The sequence below is a fragment of the Orycteropus afer genome, unplaced genomic scaffold (genome assembly GCF_000298275.1).
Source record: "Orycteropus afer afer isolate SDZICR_OR568_19922 unplaced genomic scaffold, OryAfe1.0 scaffold00336, whole genome shotgun sequence".
In the NCBI taxonomy this organism is placed as follows: domain Eukaryota; kingdom Metazoa; phylum Chordata; class Mammalia; order Tubulidentata; family Orycteropodidae; genus Orycteropus; species Orycteropus afer.
This window is the reverse complement of record NW_006921923.1, coordinates 2,341,482-2,355,954: the sequence shown is the minus strand read 5'-3', so window position 1 is coordinate 2,355,954 and position 14,473 is coordinate 2,341,482. Positions and strand designations below refer to the sequence as shown.

At 42.6% G+C, this 14,473-nt stretch overlaps 1 protein-coding gene across 1 annotated transcript in view; it reads right to left on the bottom strand.

The window, feature by feature from the left end:
- Positions 1-758: 758 nt before the first annotated feature.
- Positions 759-14,473, bottom strand: part of LOC103206914 (NACHT, LRR and PYD domains-containing protein 12-like) — a 25,376-nt gene continuing 11,661 nt past the window's right edge. The window contains exons 5-12 of the mRNA XM_042782482.1: positions 9,451-9,621; positions 9,156-9,326; positions 7,180-7,359; positions 6,338-6,508; positions 6,059-6,229; positions 5,577-5,747; positions 5,285-5,455; positions 759-840 (exon numbers count right to left, since the gene is read on the bottom strand). Of these exons, the coding sequence (XP_042638416.1) occupies positions 759-840; positions 5,285-5,455; positions 5,577-5,747; positions 6,059-6,229; positions 6,338-6,508; positions 7,180-7,359; positions 9,156-9,326; positions 9,451-9,621 (1,288 nt within the window). The remainder of the gene's footprint in view (positions 841-5,284; positions 5,456-5,576; positions 5,748-6,058; positions 6,230-6,337; positions 6,509-7,179; positions 7,360-9,155; positions 9,327-9,450; positions 9,622-14,473) is intronic.

The window sequence follows — 14,473 nt, the reverse complement described above, 5'->3', positions numbered from 1 at the left end:
AATTGAAACTAGGAACTGAACAGCACACTCTCAAGAAATGCTAATACAAACATTTGTCCCTCCCTAGGTTCTTTTTGGTGGGCTGCTCACAAGCACAACCCTGTTTCCCTGCAGTCTTAAAGCCACTGGCCTGCATCTCCACTTATTTCAATCCTACTTATTCTTCAAGGAGGTCTTCATCAAGTTTCACCTCTTCTGTGAACCCTTTCCCTATTCATCCAGCCTATTTATCTCTTTCTTTCTCAAATTTTACAGTTTGACTTAAAATCAGCACCATTAGATACAGCATATGTTCTTTAATCATTTCAAATAGCTTGTTTCTTTAAGTAGACTCATTCAAGCATCTTTTTTTCTATATTTCCCCTGCATAGTGTGGTAGAGTTGGGAGACTAGTGTGGGAGTTGGATTCTAGTCCCAACTCTCCCATTAACTAGCTGTGTGACCTAGAGCTAGTCACAACTACTCTGAGCCTCATCTTCTCACCTTAGAGGCTCTAGCAAAAGCACAATAAACACTATAACACAATATAGGAATATAAGTTGTTATTATTTCTGAGGACAATTGAACTAAGGTGCTTCTGCCATCCTACTTAGTGGATGGTTCTACGTAAGAAATAGAAATCACTGCTGCTTATTTCACACTAGTGTCCTCAGCAAAGGTTAACAAGTTTGAAACACTTATACTGCACAATTGTTAAATATGGTGCCAGATAGAGGGAATCTATATGCAGTCAATATTTTGGGGCCTGTCCTTAGAAATTACCAGGTGATTCCAGGTTTGCTTGTTTTTAAAGCTTCCATCTTTCTGAAGGTTTCTTCATGTAAATGGTCCGTATCAATGCTGTAAAGAAACCCAATGGGGGTTGCCATGAGTCAGAATCAACTCGATGGCAGTAAGATTTTTTTCAGTAAAAAAAAAAGGAAAAAAAAATCTGTCAAGTCAGCCAACAGATGCCTGCAGTAGCTCTCCTGTTCTTAAGGACAATATTTCCCATCCATACTTATCCATGGCACCAGTTACTTTATCTACCTGGTTATCTACCTCCTCTTTCATCCTTGGTCCCTTCCCTTGAGTCTCAAAAGTTAAAATATATCACCTCTCCTTGGATTCTCACTCCCATCCTCCTCCTGTCTCAACCATGGCTCTGTTCCATTAGTTCATTAGTTCCTACTCCTGTATCTGCAACCTCTGTGAGCTCTTTTCTCTCAATCTGCAAATGTGCCTATCTTAAAACAAAGGAAGAAGAAAAAGAAAAACTCCCACTTTCCTTTAGTCCCACAACTTACTCTACTTATAATCCCACCTCTCTCCTCCTTTTCACAAACTTCTTGAAAAAGTAATCTCTGCCCACTTTCTCTACTTCCTCATATCCTATCTCTTCAAGTCACTGCAATCTGGTTTCTGGCCCCACCACACCACTAACACAGTCCTAGAAAGGGTCACCAGTGTTCTCCTAATTGCTAAATCCAATGGGTACTTTTCAGTACTCATTCTGTTGAAATTCTCTGTTACATGTGACCATTTCTTCTTGAAACTCTCTTTTCCTTTGGCTTGTAGGACACCACTTTCTCCTGGTTCTCTCCACAACATCCTCACCTTTCCTTCTTCTTGTATACTTCATGGGTTTTCCTTCCCATACTTTCTGCTTAAAAATTGGTATTATCCAGGGTTTACTCCCCAGAGATATTCCTCAGAGTCTTCTTTTTTCACTCTCCCTGTGGGATCTCATTCACTATTAATCTCTATGAAGATTATTTCTTCCTATATCCAACTACCTACCTACGAGAAAACTTCTCAAGTGTTCCACAGGCACTTCATATTCAATATGTGTTTGGATTTAATCCCTGATTAAAACCCATTGACTACAAAAGAAGGTTGAAAGTCTTTCAAGTACACAATTAGGTACAGTTTTCAGTTTTTAATGGAGAAAAATTAATCTTTACGAAAGCAAAGTGAGGGGCCTTACTGTTTATTCAATTATAGGGCAAGTAGACTTTTAATGCCTTGGAAGTGGTATGTAACAAGAGTTTAGTATTTTTTGAGTGACTAAGCAAAATCTGTTTTGCCTCCTAATATGTGATATGTAGAACTCATCGTTGGTGAGGTGGTGAGCCAAAATATGCTATAGAAGCCCAGTTAAAAGTTAACTGGGAATTAAAAGACCAGTTACCCTTAATCTTTTCTTTCCAAGTTTAGAATTAGGAACATGTATCAGGGTAAGCTAGGATGGCTTCATTGAAGGCTCAGTGACTGAGAAAGGTAACAGTGACCCTTGAAGGAATAAGAAATCTTTAGTGGTGCTCCTGGCTTACACAAGGGCCTACATCTTTGTGGACAAGGGCACATTTTAGTATATATGTGCCTGTGGCTGATTCTGTGAACTCCTGTAGTCCCAGCCATCATGACACATATGGTACTTTAGAGAACAATGGCTACATATTTGGGTGTGGACTAAGAGGACCTTGAAGCCCAAGCGTAACGCCACAACAGGGCTGCCAGGAATCTGGACCAGTAACCAAGCTTCTGTTGGACCGTGTAGGATCAGTTCTCAAGATCAACCTGATGTGGCAGTGAGAAACAGCAGCAGCAGTGAACTCATTCTCCACCCAGTTTTGAAAGCAACACTGGCCCTATCTTTGGGGCCAGTTTTGGAAAGGTGGAGTGGGAAGAGGTGCCAAATTGTACTACTAATAGAATATATGAGAGAAAGAGAGATGATTAAATTTGCACACAGAATCCTGCTAGCAAGTCTTTCTTATTACACATGGTATATAAAGCCCTGTCTACCTCCTCAGACTTATTTCTTTTTTTTTAAAAAAAAAAGTTGTTACAAAAGTATATATAATACAACATTTTCAATTTGGTGTTTTTCACACGCACAATTTGGTGACACCAATTACATTAATTCTGTTGTGCAACCATCACCAATATCCACTGCTAAATTTTCCATCACCATAAACAGAAATTCAATGTTTCCTAAACATTGACTCCCCTTTTTCCTCTCCCTCCCTGACACATCTTGTTTGCACATTATGTTCTAACAATATCAAAGTGCTTGGAAATCTCCTACCTCTATCCCCATCACATACCATAAACCATGCTGTTTATTGTCTGGGTACCTTTGCTCATGCTGTCTCCTAAGTATGAATTACCTTTCTCCACCTCTACCTCCTCTTCCCCTGGCAATAATCCTAAGACTCAACTTAGGTAGCCGTTTCTCCAAGAAGCTTTTCTTGACCATCTCGGGCTAGGTTAAGTGTCCCCTACCATAAAACCTTGTGATTACCTCACTGCATTAGAATAATCAATATGTTTGCCTGTCTCTACTACTAGACCCACTAGCTCAAAAGCATAGATCATGTCTTGTCTTATTCATTCTTGTCTCCCCACCACCTGGCACAATTGCCTGGCATATAAGAGTTATTCAGCAAGTACCTATGGAATTAATGAAGGTAAGCTTTGTCACTCTGAGAATACAACCTCTTCTTTTCCCTTGATATGCTGAGTGTCTAGACATCTAGTCTTTATTGAACATACTATTCGTTAATGCCTTGCTTTGCCTCCAGTTGCTGTAAATTACTTACTGGTTTCCTACATGTAACATGTAATTACAATATGCAATGCACTGTGCCAGGAAGTCAACAGTGCAAAATGTAATGAGGAACAAAATTCAGACCTTGTACTCAAGCAGCTCTTAGGAAATAACCTTCTTTCTCAAGCATTTTCAATTTCCAGAGAAGACTACCTTGTGCCTTCTAGGAGGCTCTCCTGGATTCACCCCCTCTCTAAACCACCATCACATTAATTGACCAGTATCTTCCTTTTACCTTACTTGTGTAAATATATATTTTTATTGACCTCAATTTTGTCTCATATGCGTTTTAACATTCAAACTTTATTTGAGACCAGTGAATTTTATCTATTCTCATTCTCTCTCTCTTTCTCTGGGTGATTTTGTAAGGTATTATTGCCTTCTGCTATTGACTTTTGATTGATAAATTATACAGGTTTGAGGGCTGGCCTGAAAATTCAGTGGAAGCATACTGGTTAAAAGACAAAGAGAAATAGGAAATGGCTAATACTTTACAATAAAACAACAAATAAAGAAGGCATGCCATCAAGAACAAAATAATTTCTCCTTGCTGTCATTTAAGACCTTTGCTGCAGCACACATGCTGGAGAGTGCTACAACAATAAATTACTCCCCACTTAAAGAAACACTAGGGTTGATTGTTGAGCGTATTTCAACCTGTTGACTCTATACAAATTCCAGCTGCCTCCTTTTGATAAAGACAGCACAAGGAGAACCCTGACTTCTGAGGCTTATCACGTTGTGAATACTTCCCTCTGCTGAGCAGTAATCACTGCATTCTTGAGCATTTGACATGGACAGAGTTCACTTAGCTAGTAGAGACCCAGCTTCTGTTTCAGCCAGACTTGTAATCAGGCCTTTATGCTGTTTTCATTTAAGCTCCAATCTTTCAAATTGGGTTTGGAATGTGGAATTTTTTGCACTCAGCTTTTACTTTCCATTATGTGTTCCAGTTCTGAATGCCAGAAACAAATGGTCATTTGGCCACTGGTTAGCTGCCAACAGAGCACAGTTGTATCCTAATTAAGAATTACTTTGTGTGTTATGCCAGCTTGCTGAGCTGGCAGGCAGACATTGACCAGAGTGGGTCAAAATCACCACCTTCTGTAATTGTTCCATTACAGCTTCATCCCTTTGAGTCTTGAAAACTCTCAAAATGCAAATATTAAGGCCTTTAGCAGGCATTAGAAGAGGAAAAGGGAAAAGGGACTAACATTTGTTGAGTGCTACTACATGCCAAGGATTGTACTGGGAATATTCACAATTGTCTCACTTAATTAAATCCCCACATTAATCAAAGGTGGTCAGTTACTAGTATTGTCCCCATTTTATAGACAAGGATATTGAAGTTCAGAAAGGTTAAGTCACTTCCTCATGGTCACGTAGCTAGTAAATGCTTGATCTAGGATTTGAGCCAGGTCTAGAAAAAACTAGAACATGTACTTTTCCCCTATGATAAGCTGCTTCCCATAGGAATGAGATACAGTGCTGCCTGTTCTTTGCTCCCCTCTCTCTCTGCTCCTGTGTCTAAGAAGGAAAGACCTATTGGTAAGGTGATTTACTTTTCTATTTTGTCTAGGCATGGCCTGCCCTCACCTTTTTCCCCTTTCCCCACTGCAATAGGCTATGATCAAATCCAACATGCCTGTCCCGACCACCACCCTGCCACTCCCCCCCACCACAGTGACTTACTAGAATGTCTGTAGTTTACATATTGGATGAATCAGTGCATCACACAATGTTTGCACTCCAAAATCCCTGAGGTCATTTCCACTTAAGTCTAGCAATGTCAGGTTCTCATTTCTGTTAAGGACAGAGGCAAGGGCTCCACAACACACATCTGTGAGATGACATTCTGCTAACCTATGAGGGATTGGGGATTCAAGAAAACAATCAGTTTTACTCCCAAGTTCTACAGTGGTCCTCCATCTCATAAGCAGCCTGCAACAAGAGTCCAATGGCCACAGAGTTCTTGCAAACTTACCACAAGGTCTGTAGTTTGCAGCAGGGGTGTTTCAGCCCTTCACATAGCACCTGCATGCCCTCATCCCCTAAGGCATTGTCACTGAGGTCAAGGTCTCTCAGATGTTCATTGGTGTAGAGTGCATTGCACAAATCCTGACAACATGCTCCAGTCAGGTGACAAGTCCACAGTCTGCCAGAAAGTAAGGCAGACAAGGCTGGCATCATTTAGTTTGTACTGGGCCACTTTAGGAATTGTGTCTGCCCACTAGAAAAGCACTATACAAACCAGAATGTCATGTAAAATAAATAAATAAATAAAAAGCAAACTCTTGGGCCAGGCCAAGCAAAGAGAATATAGAAGCTGAGATTTATCCCTCCTAAATTATCTAGTCTTACACATATTGCTTCCTTGGAGATGCAATTATCAGACTAAAATAACTCATTTAATGTTAGGATTTTGCTGAAACATCATAAAACTCTGCCTCTGTCCATGATACTTACGCCAGATCCTTTAATAGACAGTCAGGCTGTTTCAATCCTTCACACAGCAGTTTCAGTCCCAAATCTTCAATTTTGTTATTAATTAGAAGCAGCCTTGTCAGACTCCGGGTGGAGCTTAGGACTTGGGCAAGTGGTTCACAGCAAGTGGCAGAGAGGGAACATTCGGAAAGCCTGAAGGGATGGAGACACCAAGGTAGTTGTTAACAATGGCAGCAGGGAGTTCCACTGAACCCCAAATGCCAAAGACCAGGAGAAGGACAAGAACAAGAAAACACTTACACAAGGTTCTCAATTATACCCTTTGCATGTCCCAGACCTTGACAGAGACGCTGTACTCCTGTGTCCCCCAGGGCATTGGCAAACACAAACAGCTCTTTTAAAGTCTGATTCACTTGCAAGAAAGAAGAGAGCTCCACACAGCTAGCATCTGTGAGACAACATGTGCTCAAGCTACCCAGAGAGAAAAAAGAGGAAAAATCAGCTACTGTTGCCATTTTGGCTTTCTGAGAATGTTCTCCCAGCCTCCTCACTTTGCTAACTCCCAGCCATTCTTCAAGTTTCAGCTTCTGCCCCACCTACTTCACAGAGCCTCCTCCTGAGATCTCCAGCCCACAGTGATCTCCTCCTTTGCCTCTGGCTCATCTGGCATTTTTAAATGATTCCACAGTATTTGGCACTTGATTACATATTAATTATTTCATATCTGAGTGTCCTTAAGGGCAGCCTTGTCACTTGTGGTACTTCCAATAACTCCACTCATATCTAGTCCAGGGTTGTGAGCATACTAGTAGGTATTTTATATAAATTTAATATTTAATTAGTATCATTTGTATAAACACATAAGGCTATGTTACACTGGAAGGAGTACGAGATTTGGAGACAGATTTTGGAGTCACATCCTGACTGTACCACTTAGCTGTGTGACCTTGGACAAGTCACTTTCTTCTCTTGAGCCTCAGTTTCCTTATCTATAAAATGGGGATGAAAAAAAATCCACTTTAAATGGTTAATGGAAGGAATGAATGAAGTGATATGACTTTTGACAAGCACCAAACATGGAGCCTGGCACTCAACAAGTTCAATAGTCATAAGATGATGCCAGATAGGTGTAAGAAACTTACTCTAGCTTCTCCACTTTACAGTTGAAATGCCTGAGACCTTCACAGAGATACTTCACCCCAGTGTCTCCCAGGGGATTTTCACTCAGGTCCAGCTCAGTGAGGGTTGAGTTGCAAATAAGAACAGAGGCGAGATACTTGCACACAGCCTCTGAGTTTTCTGGGAGAAAGCTAGCACACAACCTGAAAGGAAAGATATACAAAGACAGAATTGGCCACTTTAGTATTTTACTTACTCCCTACCAATAATTCTATATGAGCAAAGAAAATAAAGACCCATGATACATGACCTCCAACTTTGAATGTCACAGCTTCCTCCTCCTCATGGGGGGGACTAATGTAAAGTTTCCAAAAACAGTGTGTCCCACAGTGGGAACTTAATAAAAAGTGGACTGACTGCCTGAGAGAAGAAAAGGGTTGAGAGGAAGTATCGAGCTGACCTAATCTCATTTCAATTCCCTGCATGAATTTAGCACTCTATCTCATATCCCCTTTTAAATCCCAGTGAGAAAATCTACTCATCCTTTAAAAAGTTTTACAGTCAAAACGTCTTGCCCTTTATCTAAATATCCATTATTAATTTTATGTGTCATCCTTAGAGAGACCCAGACCATCACCGTCATCTACATAATATTGGGGGGGTCACAAAGAGACAATTTTACTACCTTTCCTGTCTTCTCAACCTTTGTTGTTGTTGTTGTTATGTGCTGTTGAGTTGGACCCAACTCATAACAACCCCTTCTTGGGTTGCCGAGGCAGTATCACTACGGAAGTAGATTGCCCAACCTTCCTTCCAAGGAGTGGCAGGTGGGTTTGAACCGCCAGCCTTCTGGTTAGCAGTCAAGTGCCTTAGACACTATGCTACCAGAGCTCCCTCTCAACCTTTGTTTCTCCATATTAAATAGTCCAATTCCTTGAACCACTTCCCATCAAGTTTTTCTTCCATAATATTCAAGAATTTCTTTGCTGTACACTATAATCTTTGAGTCCTCAATTTTCTCTTGAGTTAACAGGCTTCAAGTTCAGTCTTGAAGAGGGCTCATGAGAAGATGTATTTATAGCTCCCAATTTAGAAGTTTTAAATAGAGGCACTTCGCATAAAATAAGTTTTCAAAGTGGATTTTAGAAAACTGTAATGCTAAAGAATTTTTATTACAAAAATACATACAATGGCAAAGTTTTTATTAAGATTATTACCATAGACTTTGAAGTCACACACATCTAGGTTTCAAACTGTGCCTTTACCATTTTTTAGCCTTATGATGTTGGGCCTCCATTTCCTCATCTTCTAAAATGTGGGTAATAATTTGGACTACTTAGAGTTTTTGTGCAGAGTAAAGGAGATCATGTATACAAAGTACTCAATGTAATGCTTAGTACAAAGTAAGTGTGCAATGAGGCGGGATTATTACTCCTACCCCTCACTTATTGACTATCTTGTTATCTGACATTTTGCATTTGTGAGAATAGTAAAAAAACAACTATCCAACTATTTTGCGCGTTAATGACTTATGTCTGACATTAATGAACGTCAAGTTTCAAGGTGAGAATAACTCTGGCTGTTATGGTGGCGGTCATGTATATGTCAACTTGGCTGGCCATGATTCTCAGTGGTTTGGCAGTGATGTAATGATGTAATTTGGGAGTTATGCAATGATGTAGTCATCTTCCTTTTTGTGATGTGATATGGTCATCTTCCATCTTCACATAATGCCTAGTTTTGCAAAAGAGCTTGGTCTTTGGAACCTCACCATGTCATTTAGTGAGAAGTGGGTTTATTATTCTCATCGATGTTATTGACAGTTAAAATGAGAATTCTCTTACTAAGCTTGTTGCATAGGGATAATTTTAGAAACTGCCACTTCCATTTTCCTTCTCCATGACTCCTTGTAATGTGTTTTCACCAGGCCACATCCATCTTGAGTTATGTAATTAAAAAAGAATTTCTTACAGAGTGGAAGCTAACAGTTACAACTTACTTGAGCTTCTGCAATTTGCAATTTGGATCTTTTAAGCCTTCACAAAGAAATTTCACAGCTGAAGTTTCCAGTTTTGTTTCAGAAAATTCCAACTCGGTGAGCCACTGATTGGTGCTAAGAACAGCTGCTAGTGCCCCACAAGAAGCAGGAGAGATAAGGCATCGGTACAACCTTCAGAGAACAGAATAATGACCTCAATACCTTATTCCTGCTTCCCCCTCAAACAAACAGAAATCGATTAAAAAAAAAAAAAAAGGTATGAGAACAGACAACACATTGTCCAGTTACCACATACCTCAGTGTATGTAATACACAGTTTGGCTGTTTCAATCCTTCACACAGGAGCTTCATTCCTGAATCTTCCAGGGTATTTTTTACAAATTCCAAATCTGTCAGATACTGGTTGGTCTCAAATACTAAGGATAGGTCCCTACCACAAGAAGCCGTGAGGTGGCAGAAAATCAGTCTGTGAGGAGAAAAAGACATTTCAGAGAAGAAAGAAAATAAGGCTCTTTGAATGTACTTGTTTGCACCATACTGATGTAATGAATCCTTTCAATTTATTCAATAATTATTAATTGGGTATTTACTGCTATGCTAGGCACTGCAAAACAGAGATAGTTGACACAGAGTCTGACCTCAAGGAACGCCAGTAATGGGGAAAAAAAGATGAAAAAGTCATGGATTATAATACAGTGTAAAAGGTACTGCAAATGGTATGCATAAGGTTATGGGGCCACAGAAAGGTGGCACATAACTCAGCCTATCTTGGGGTGAAGTTTGGAGGATCAAGAATATTTATATGCTTGAGTACTGTCATGAAGGAGGACTAGAAATTGAACTAAGCAGATGATGGAAATGAGAGCAAAGAAAGAAGAAGGGGCTGAAGGGCTACCAATACAGGGAGAAGCCTGTGCAAAGGCCAGGAAGCAAGTACCTATTTAAGAAGAGTGGAAGGATAATATCAAATTATTAACAAGGTTATCTCTGAGGATGGAAGGAGGGAGGGATTATAGGAAGACATAAAGGTGATTAAGGATAATTAAAATTTATTTACAATGATCAGATGTTATCAGAAAAAAAGTATTTTTTATTTTGCAAAACATAGTACTTGCTTATTATTTTCACAATAAAGAAAAATGTAAAGAATAAAGTAGGGAAAAAGAGTACTTACTTTCCCATCACCCAGAGACAACCACTGTTAAAATTTTGGCACATATCTTTCCAGATTTTTAATGCATGCATACATAGAGTTATATGTCCATTATAACAAATGAAATCACACAAAGAAGTATTTTATAAGTTAAAAACTTTCTCCCAACTTCCCCTCCAGCCCCACTACACAGTTATAACCAATGTTAACAGTCTGGTATACATCCTCCCACTCCTCGTTCCAAGATCAGAGAAATATGCAATATATATATACGTTAAATACAAAACTCTAAATTCACTGCTGTGGAGTCGGATCGGACTCATAGCAACTCCTCCTTGGGTTTCCCAGGTGATATCACTACGGAAGTAGATTGCCCAGTCTTCCTTCCAAGTAGCAGCAGGTGAGTTTGAACACCAGCCTTCTGGTTAACAGTCAAATGCCTTAGGGACTACACCATCAGAGCTCCCATGTAAGATTTGTTTGTACATTTTACACAAATAGGATCATAAAAATTATGACTTTATTTCACATTCAGTTTTGTATTTAGTCCTGATCATAGGCCAATAGATTCAGTTATAGTAAGTGGCAAAGGCAAGACTCAACCTGAGGTCTGTCTGGCTTATCCTACAGGCCTCAAAAAGTCATTGAAGGTTGTAGGAGACATGGTCAGATCCCTTTTATGACGAGTTGGGGCAGGATAAAGACCTGATGTCACAGTGCTGCAGTGGTCCAGAAAAGACATGAGGGGGCTGAACTAGGTTAGTGTAGGAGTGGAGGGGCAGAGATGGTCAGGTTCAACACAAAACAGCCAGGATTTCTAACCATTTCGGACCACTGTAAGTGTTCAGTCCTAAACCAATGAATGGACGGGAATGTTCCCTGGCTCCACCCTCTTCCTCCAGGGGGCTGTCTGAGGCCACTGAGCTGTTGAGGCTGTTTTCTATTCTGCAACATTCCACCCGCTGGAGGGCCCCCTTGACGGAGAACAAACCATTGTTGGAGGTGCGTGTGTACTTCTAAAAATGATTACTAGTGCTTTATTTTCTTATTTCTAAGTATTTTCTTATCACTCTTGTTTCTTCCTGACTTCTAGGGCTTTGAAACCGGCAGTCCCTTTCCTTATATACTAGGGGTGTGTGTGTGTGTGGGGGGGACTTCTTCATGCATTCACCTATCCCCACAGTCTCTAGAAGTTGGAACAGTCCCAGGGTAGACACCTAGTAGGTTGCCCATGAGGCTTCCTCCCCCTGTGGAAGTGGTAGATGGGCGTCGTGGACCTGCACGACCTGTGGCTCTGGGAGAAGTGAGGTGTGGGGGGAAGTGTCCTAGGGCGAGGCAAGCCAGTTAGAGGGTCATTCCAAAGGTCAGAGGGGGAGGGAAGGAGGAGTGGGAAGAATACAACTGGTAAATCTTTCCCGCAGGACCAGCAAAATCGCTAGGGCTCTCAACCCCCATGGCCTTGAACCCCGAGGACCCCTGTGGTGGGTTCCACCATGCCGAGGTGGTGGCCTTCATTAACAAGAAGATGGCCAGGCACGCGAAAGGCCCTGAATTCTACCTCGAGAACATGTCCCTGCCCTGGCCAGAGGTGGAAGCTAAGCTCGCGGCCATCCTGGAAGACAGCGAGATGTCCAACGAGGTCAAGGAGGTCTGCGCCTGGGGCAGCCTGGCCCTGGGCATGCGCTTCGCCCACAGGCAGAGCCAGTTACAGGGGCTCAGGGTGCAGTGGCTACAAGAATTCTCCAAGCTGCACAGGTCGGCCGCCCAGACCCTAGCCTTAGACCTGAAGGAGATCACTGTGCAGCAGGAACTGGAACACAAGAGGGTGGCCCTCCAGCTGCAGCTGCTCCAGGCCTCCCTAGCAGATGTGCAGATGGAGAGGGACCAGCTGAAGTGGAAGCTCCTCCAGGCAGTAAGAGCTCCTCCCAGTCCGGGTCCTTATATCCCCCACACCCCACAGCTTTTCCCTGCAGGCCCCGCCCCTATTTTTAAGGCCCCTCCTCTTCCATTCCCTAACTCCACCCCCCACCACTGCCTTTCAGCCCCTCCCTTTGCCCCAGAATGGGTCTCAACTCTGCCCCCTTCTCTTCAGGAGAGGCTTCAACCCCTGGAGCCGGCTACAGGGTGGCCAAGCCTATCTGCTGCCAGTGGAGCTGGGGCAAAAGGAGAAGGTGAGGAGGAAGAGAAGGCCATGGTCACCGGATGGTCAAGCCTAGCCACTATGTGTGGGGTTGGGACAGAAGGAGAAGGTGAGGCGGAAGAAGAGGCAGGGGCTGCTGCTGCTACCATTGCTGCTGGTGGCCCAGGAGGAGAGGAAGAGAGGGATTCAGCAGAGGCTGCCGCTGCTGCTACAGAGGTGACACATCAGCTGAGTGGAAGCTTCCTGCAGCTTCTTGGAGTTGTGGAGCCGAAAAATTTCACCTCTGGAGGACAGACGGAGGGTGAACTCAGGTCAATGGAGACAGCCATCGATCCCAGGCCCACAGCCTCGCAGGCACCCTTTCCTGTCCAATTCTCTTCCTTATTTACATACCCATACCCTTTGTCTGCATTTCCAGACCTACCCAAAGCCATACGATCTCCACCAGCAGCAGTTCTGTCTCCCCATTGGGGGGCCTCTAATAATAGCTTTTGGTCTGATGTGGGGACCCAAGGAATAGATCCTCAGGAACCCCAAAGAGGTAGAAGAGACTCCAAACGCCATTACAAGAAAAAGCCTCCAGTAGTGCGCAGACTGGGGGATTGGGACTGCCCTTGGTGTAAAGCTGTGAATTTTTCATGGCGAGAAGAGTGTTTCCGCTGTGGGAGGGGAATTTGGCTACAACACTCTTAATGCAAACAGAACTGTGAACTACATCAGAAACATGTCCTAATGAGAAATTAATTTTCAGAGGGGGTGGTCGTGGATGGTGACGGGTTGAGTGGATGATGGGGGCTGGGGAAGGTTGGGTGAGGAGAGATGTGTTTGGACAACTCCCTTTGTGTTCTGTAGCATTAGCATGCAACACCGAAGAACTATTACAACTTCTGTTTGTATGTGTGTGTCTTACCCCCCCCCCCAGTATCTGGTGGACCTTGGCAGCCATGTTTATAAGTCCCACTCCCCACATGGGCCTTAGATGACTGGACCAGGAGTGGACATTTTGGCCCATCATGAGCCAAACAGATTCTAATGCTAGAGAAAACGAGAGGAAGTTCTGTAGTCAAGCTGGTGTTGGACAGTGCAGTAGTAGGTCACTTGGTGTTGGCCTAGGGCCTGGCCCTCACAGTGGGAGAGGAGAACCATGTGCTTAACAGAGGCAAGCGTTTTAGAGGATGCCAGGATGAAGTTCCAGGGAACAGAGAGGTGTTGAGAAGCAGAGAGGAGTTGATCCTTTGATTCCAGAGAAAGTGACTGACCACTTTTCCACTTCCTGCAATTATGCTAGGTGAAAATACTCCTTATATAGACCCCTTTTCCTTAAGCTAGCTTGAGTGGCTTCCTGTTCTGAGCAACCAGATTATGTCCAAGTCAGAAATTGGTACCAGGTGAGCAGTTGCAAACAACAGACCATCAAAGAAAATGTTGGAACTGACTGGAAAGGTGCATCAAGGGCGGCGGGTAGTGAGGATTTCCACATCATTCCCCAGGAATGAACTGAATGGGAAGCTCCTTCATGTTCTGAGGGAATTACATCCCAAGCAACAATCAAAACAAGTATGGGGCTACAGATAAATGCATAGACAGGTGAGAAGATCAGGTGGGGACAGGCAAACAGGAATATACCCAAGACCAAGGATAGATTTGGCTGAAGATAATCTTACGTATGCACTTCTGCTACAAAATTAGCCACATATATTACACAAACAACAGAAGACAGAGTTGGAATAACTTCTCAGAGACAACTAAACATCTTGAGAGAGAAAATCACTGGGCCTGCGGACTCGGGACCATAGTCTTGGGGGACATCATGCTCAATTGGCACAACATAGTACATAAAAAGCTTGTTCTACATTTCACTTTGGTGAATAGCACTGGGGTCTTAAAAGCTTTGGAGCGGCCATCTAAGATACAACTATTGGTCTCCTCTCATCTGGAGCAAAGAAGAGTGAAGAAAATCAAAGGCACGTGGAAACACTTAGTCCAAGGATAAGATGGACCACAAGGACCTCAGCTTTCATGACC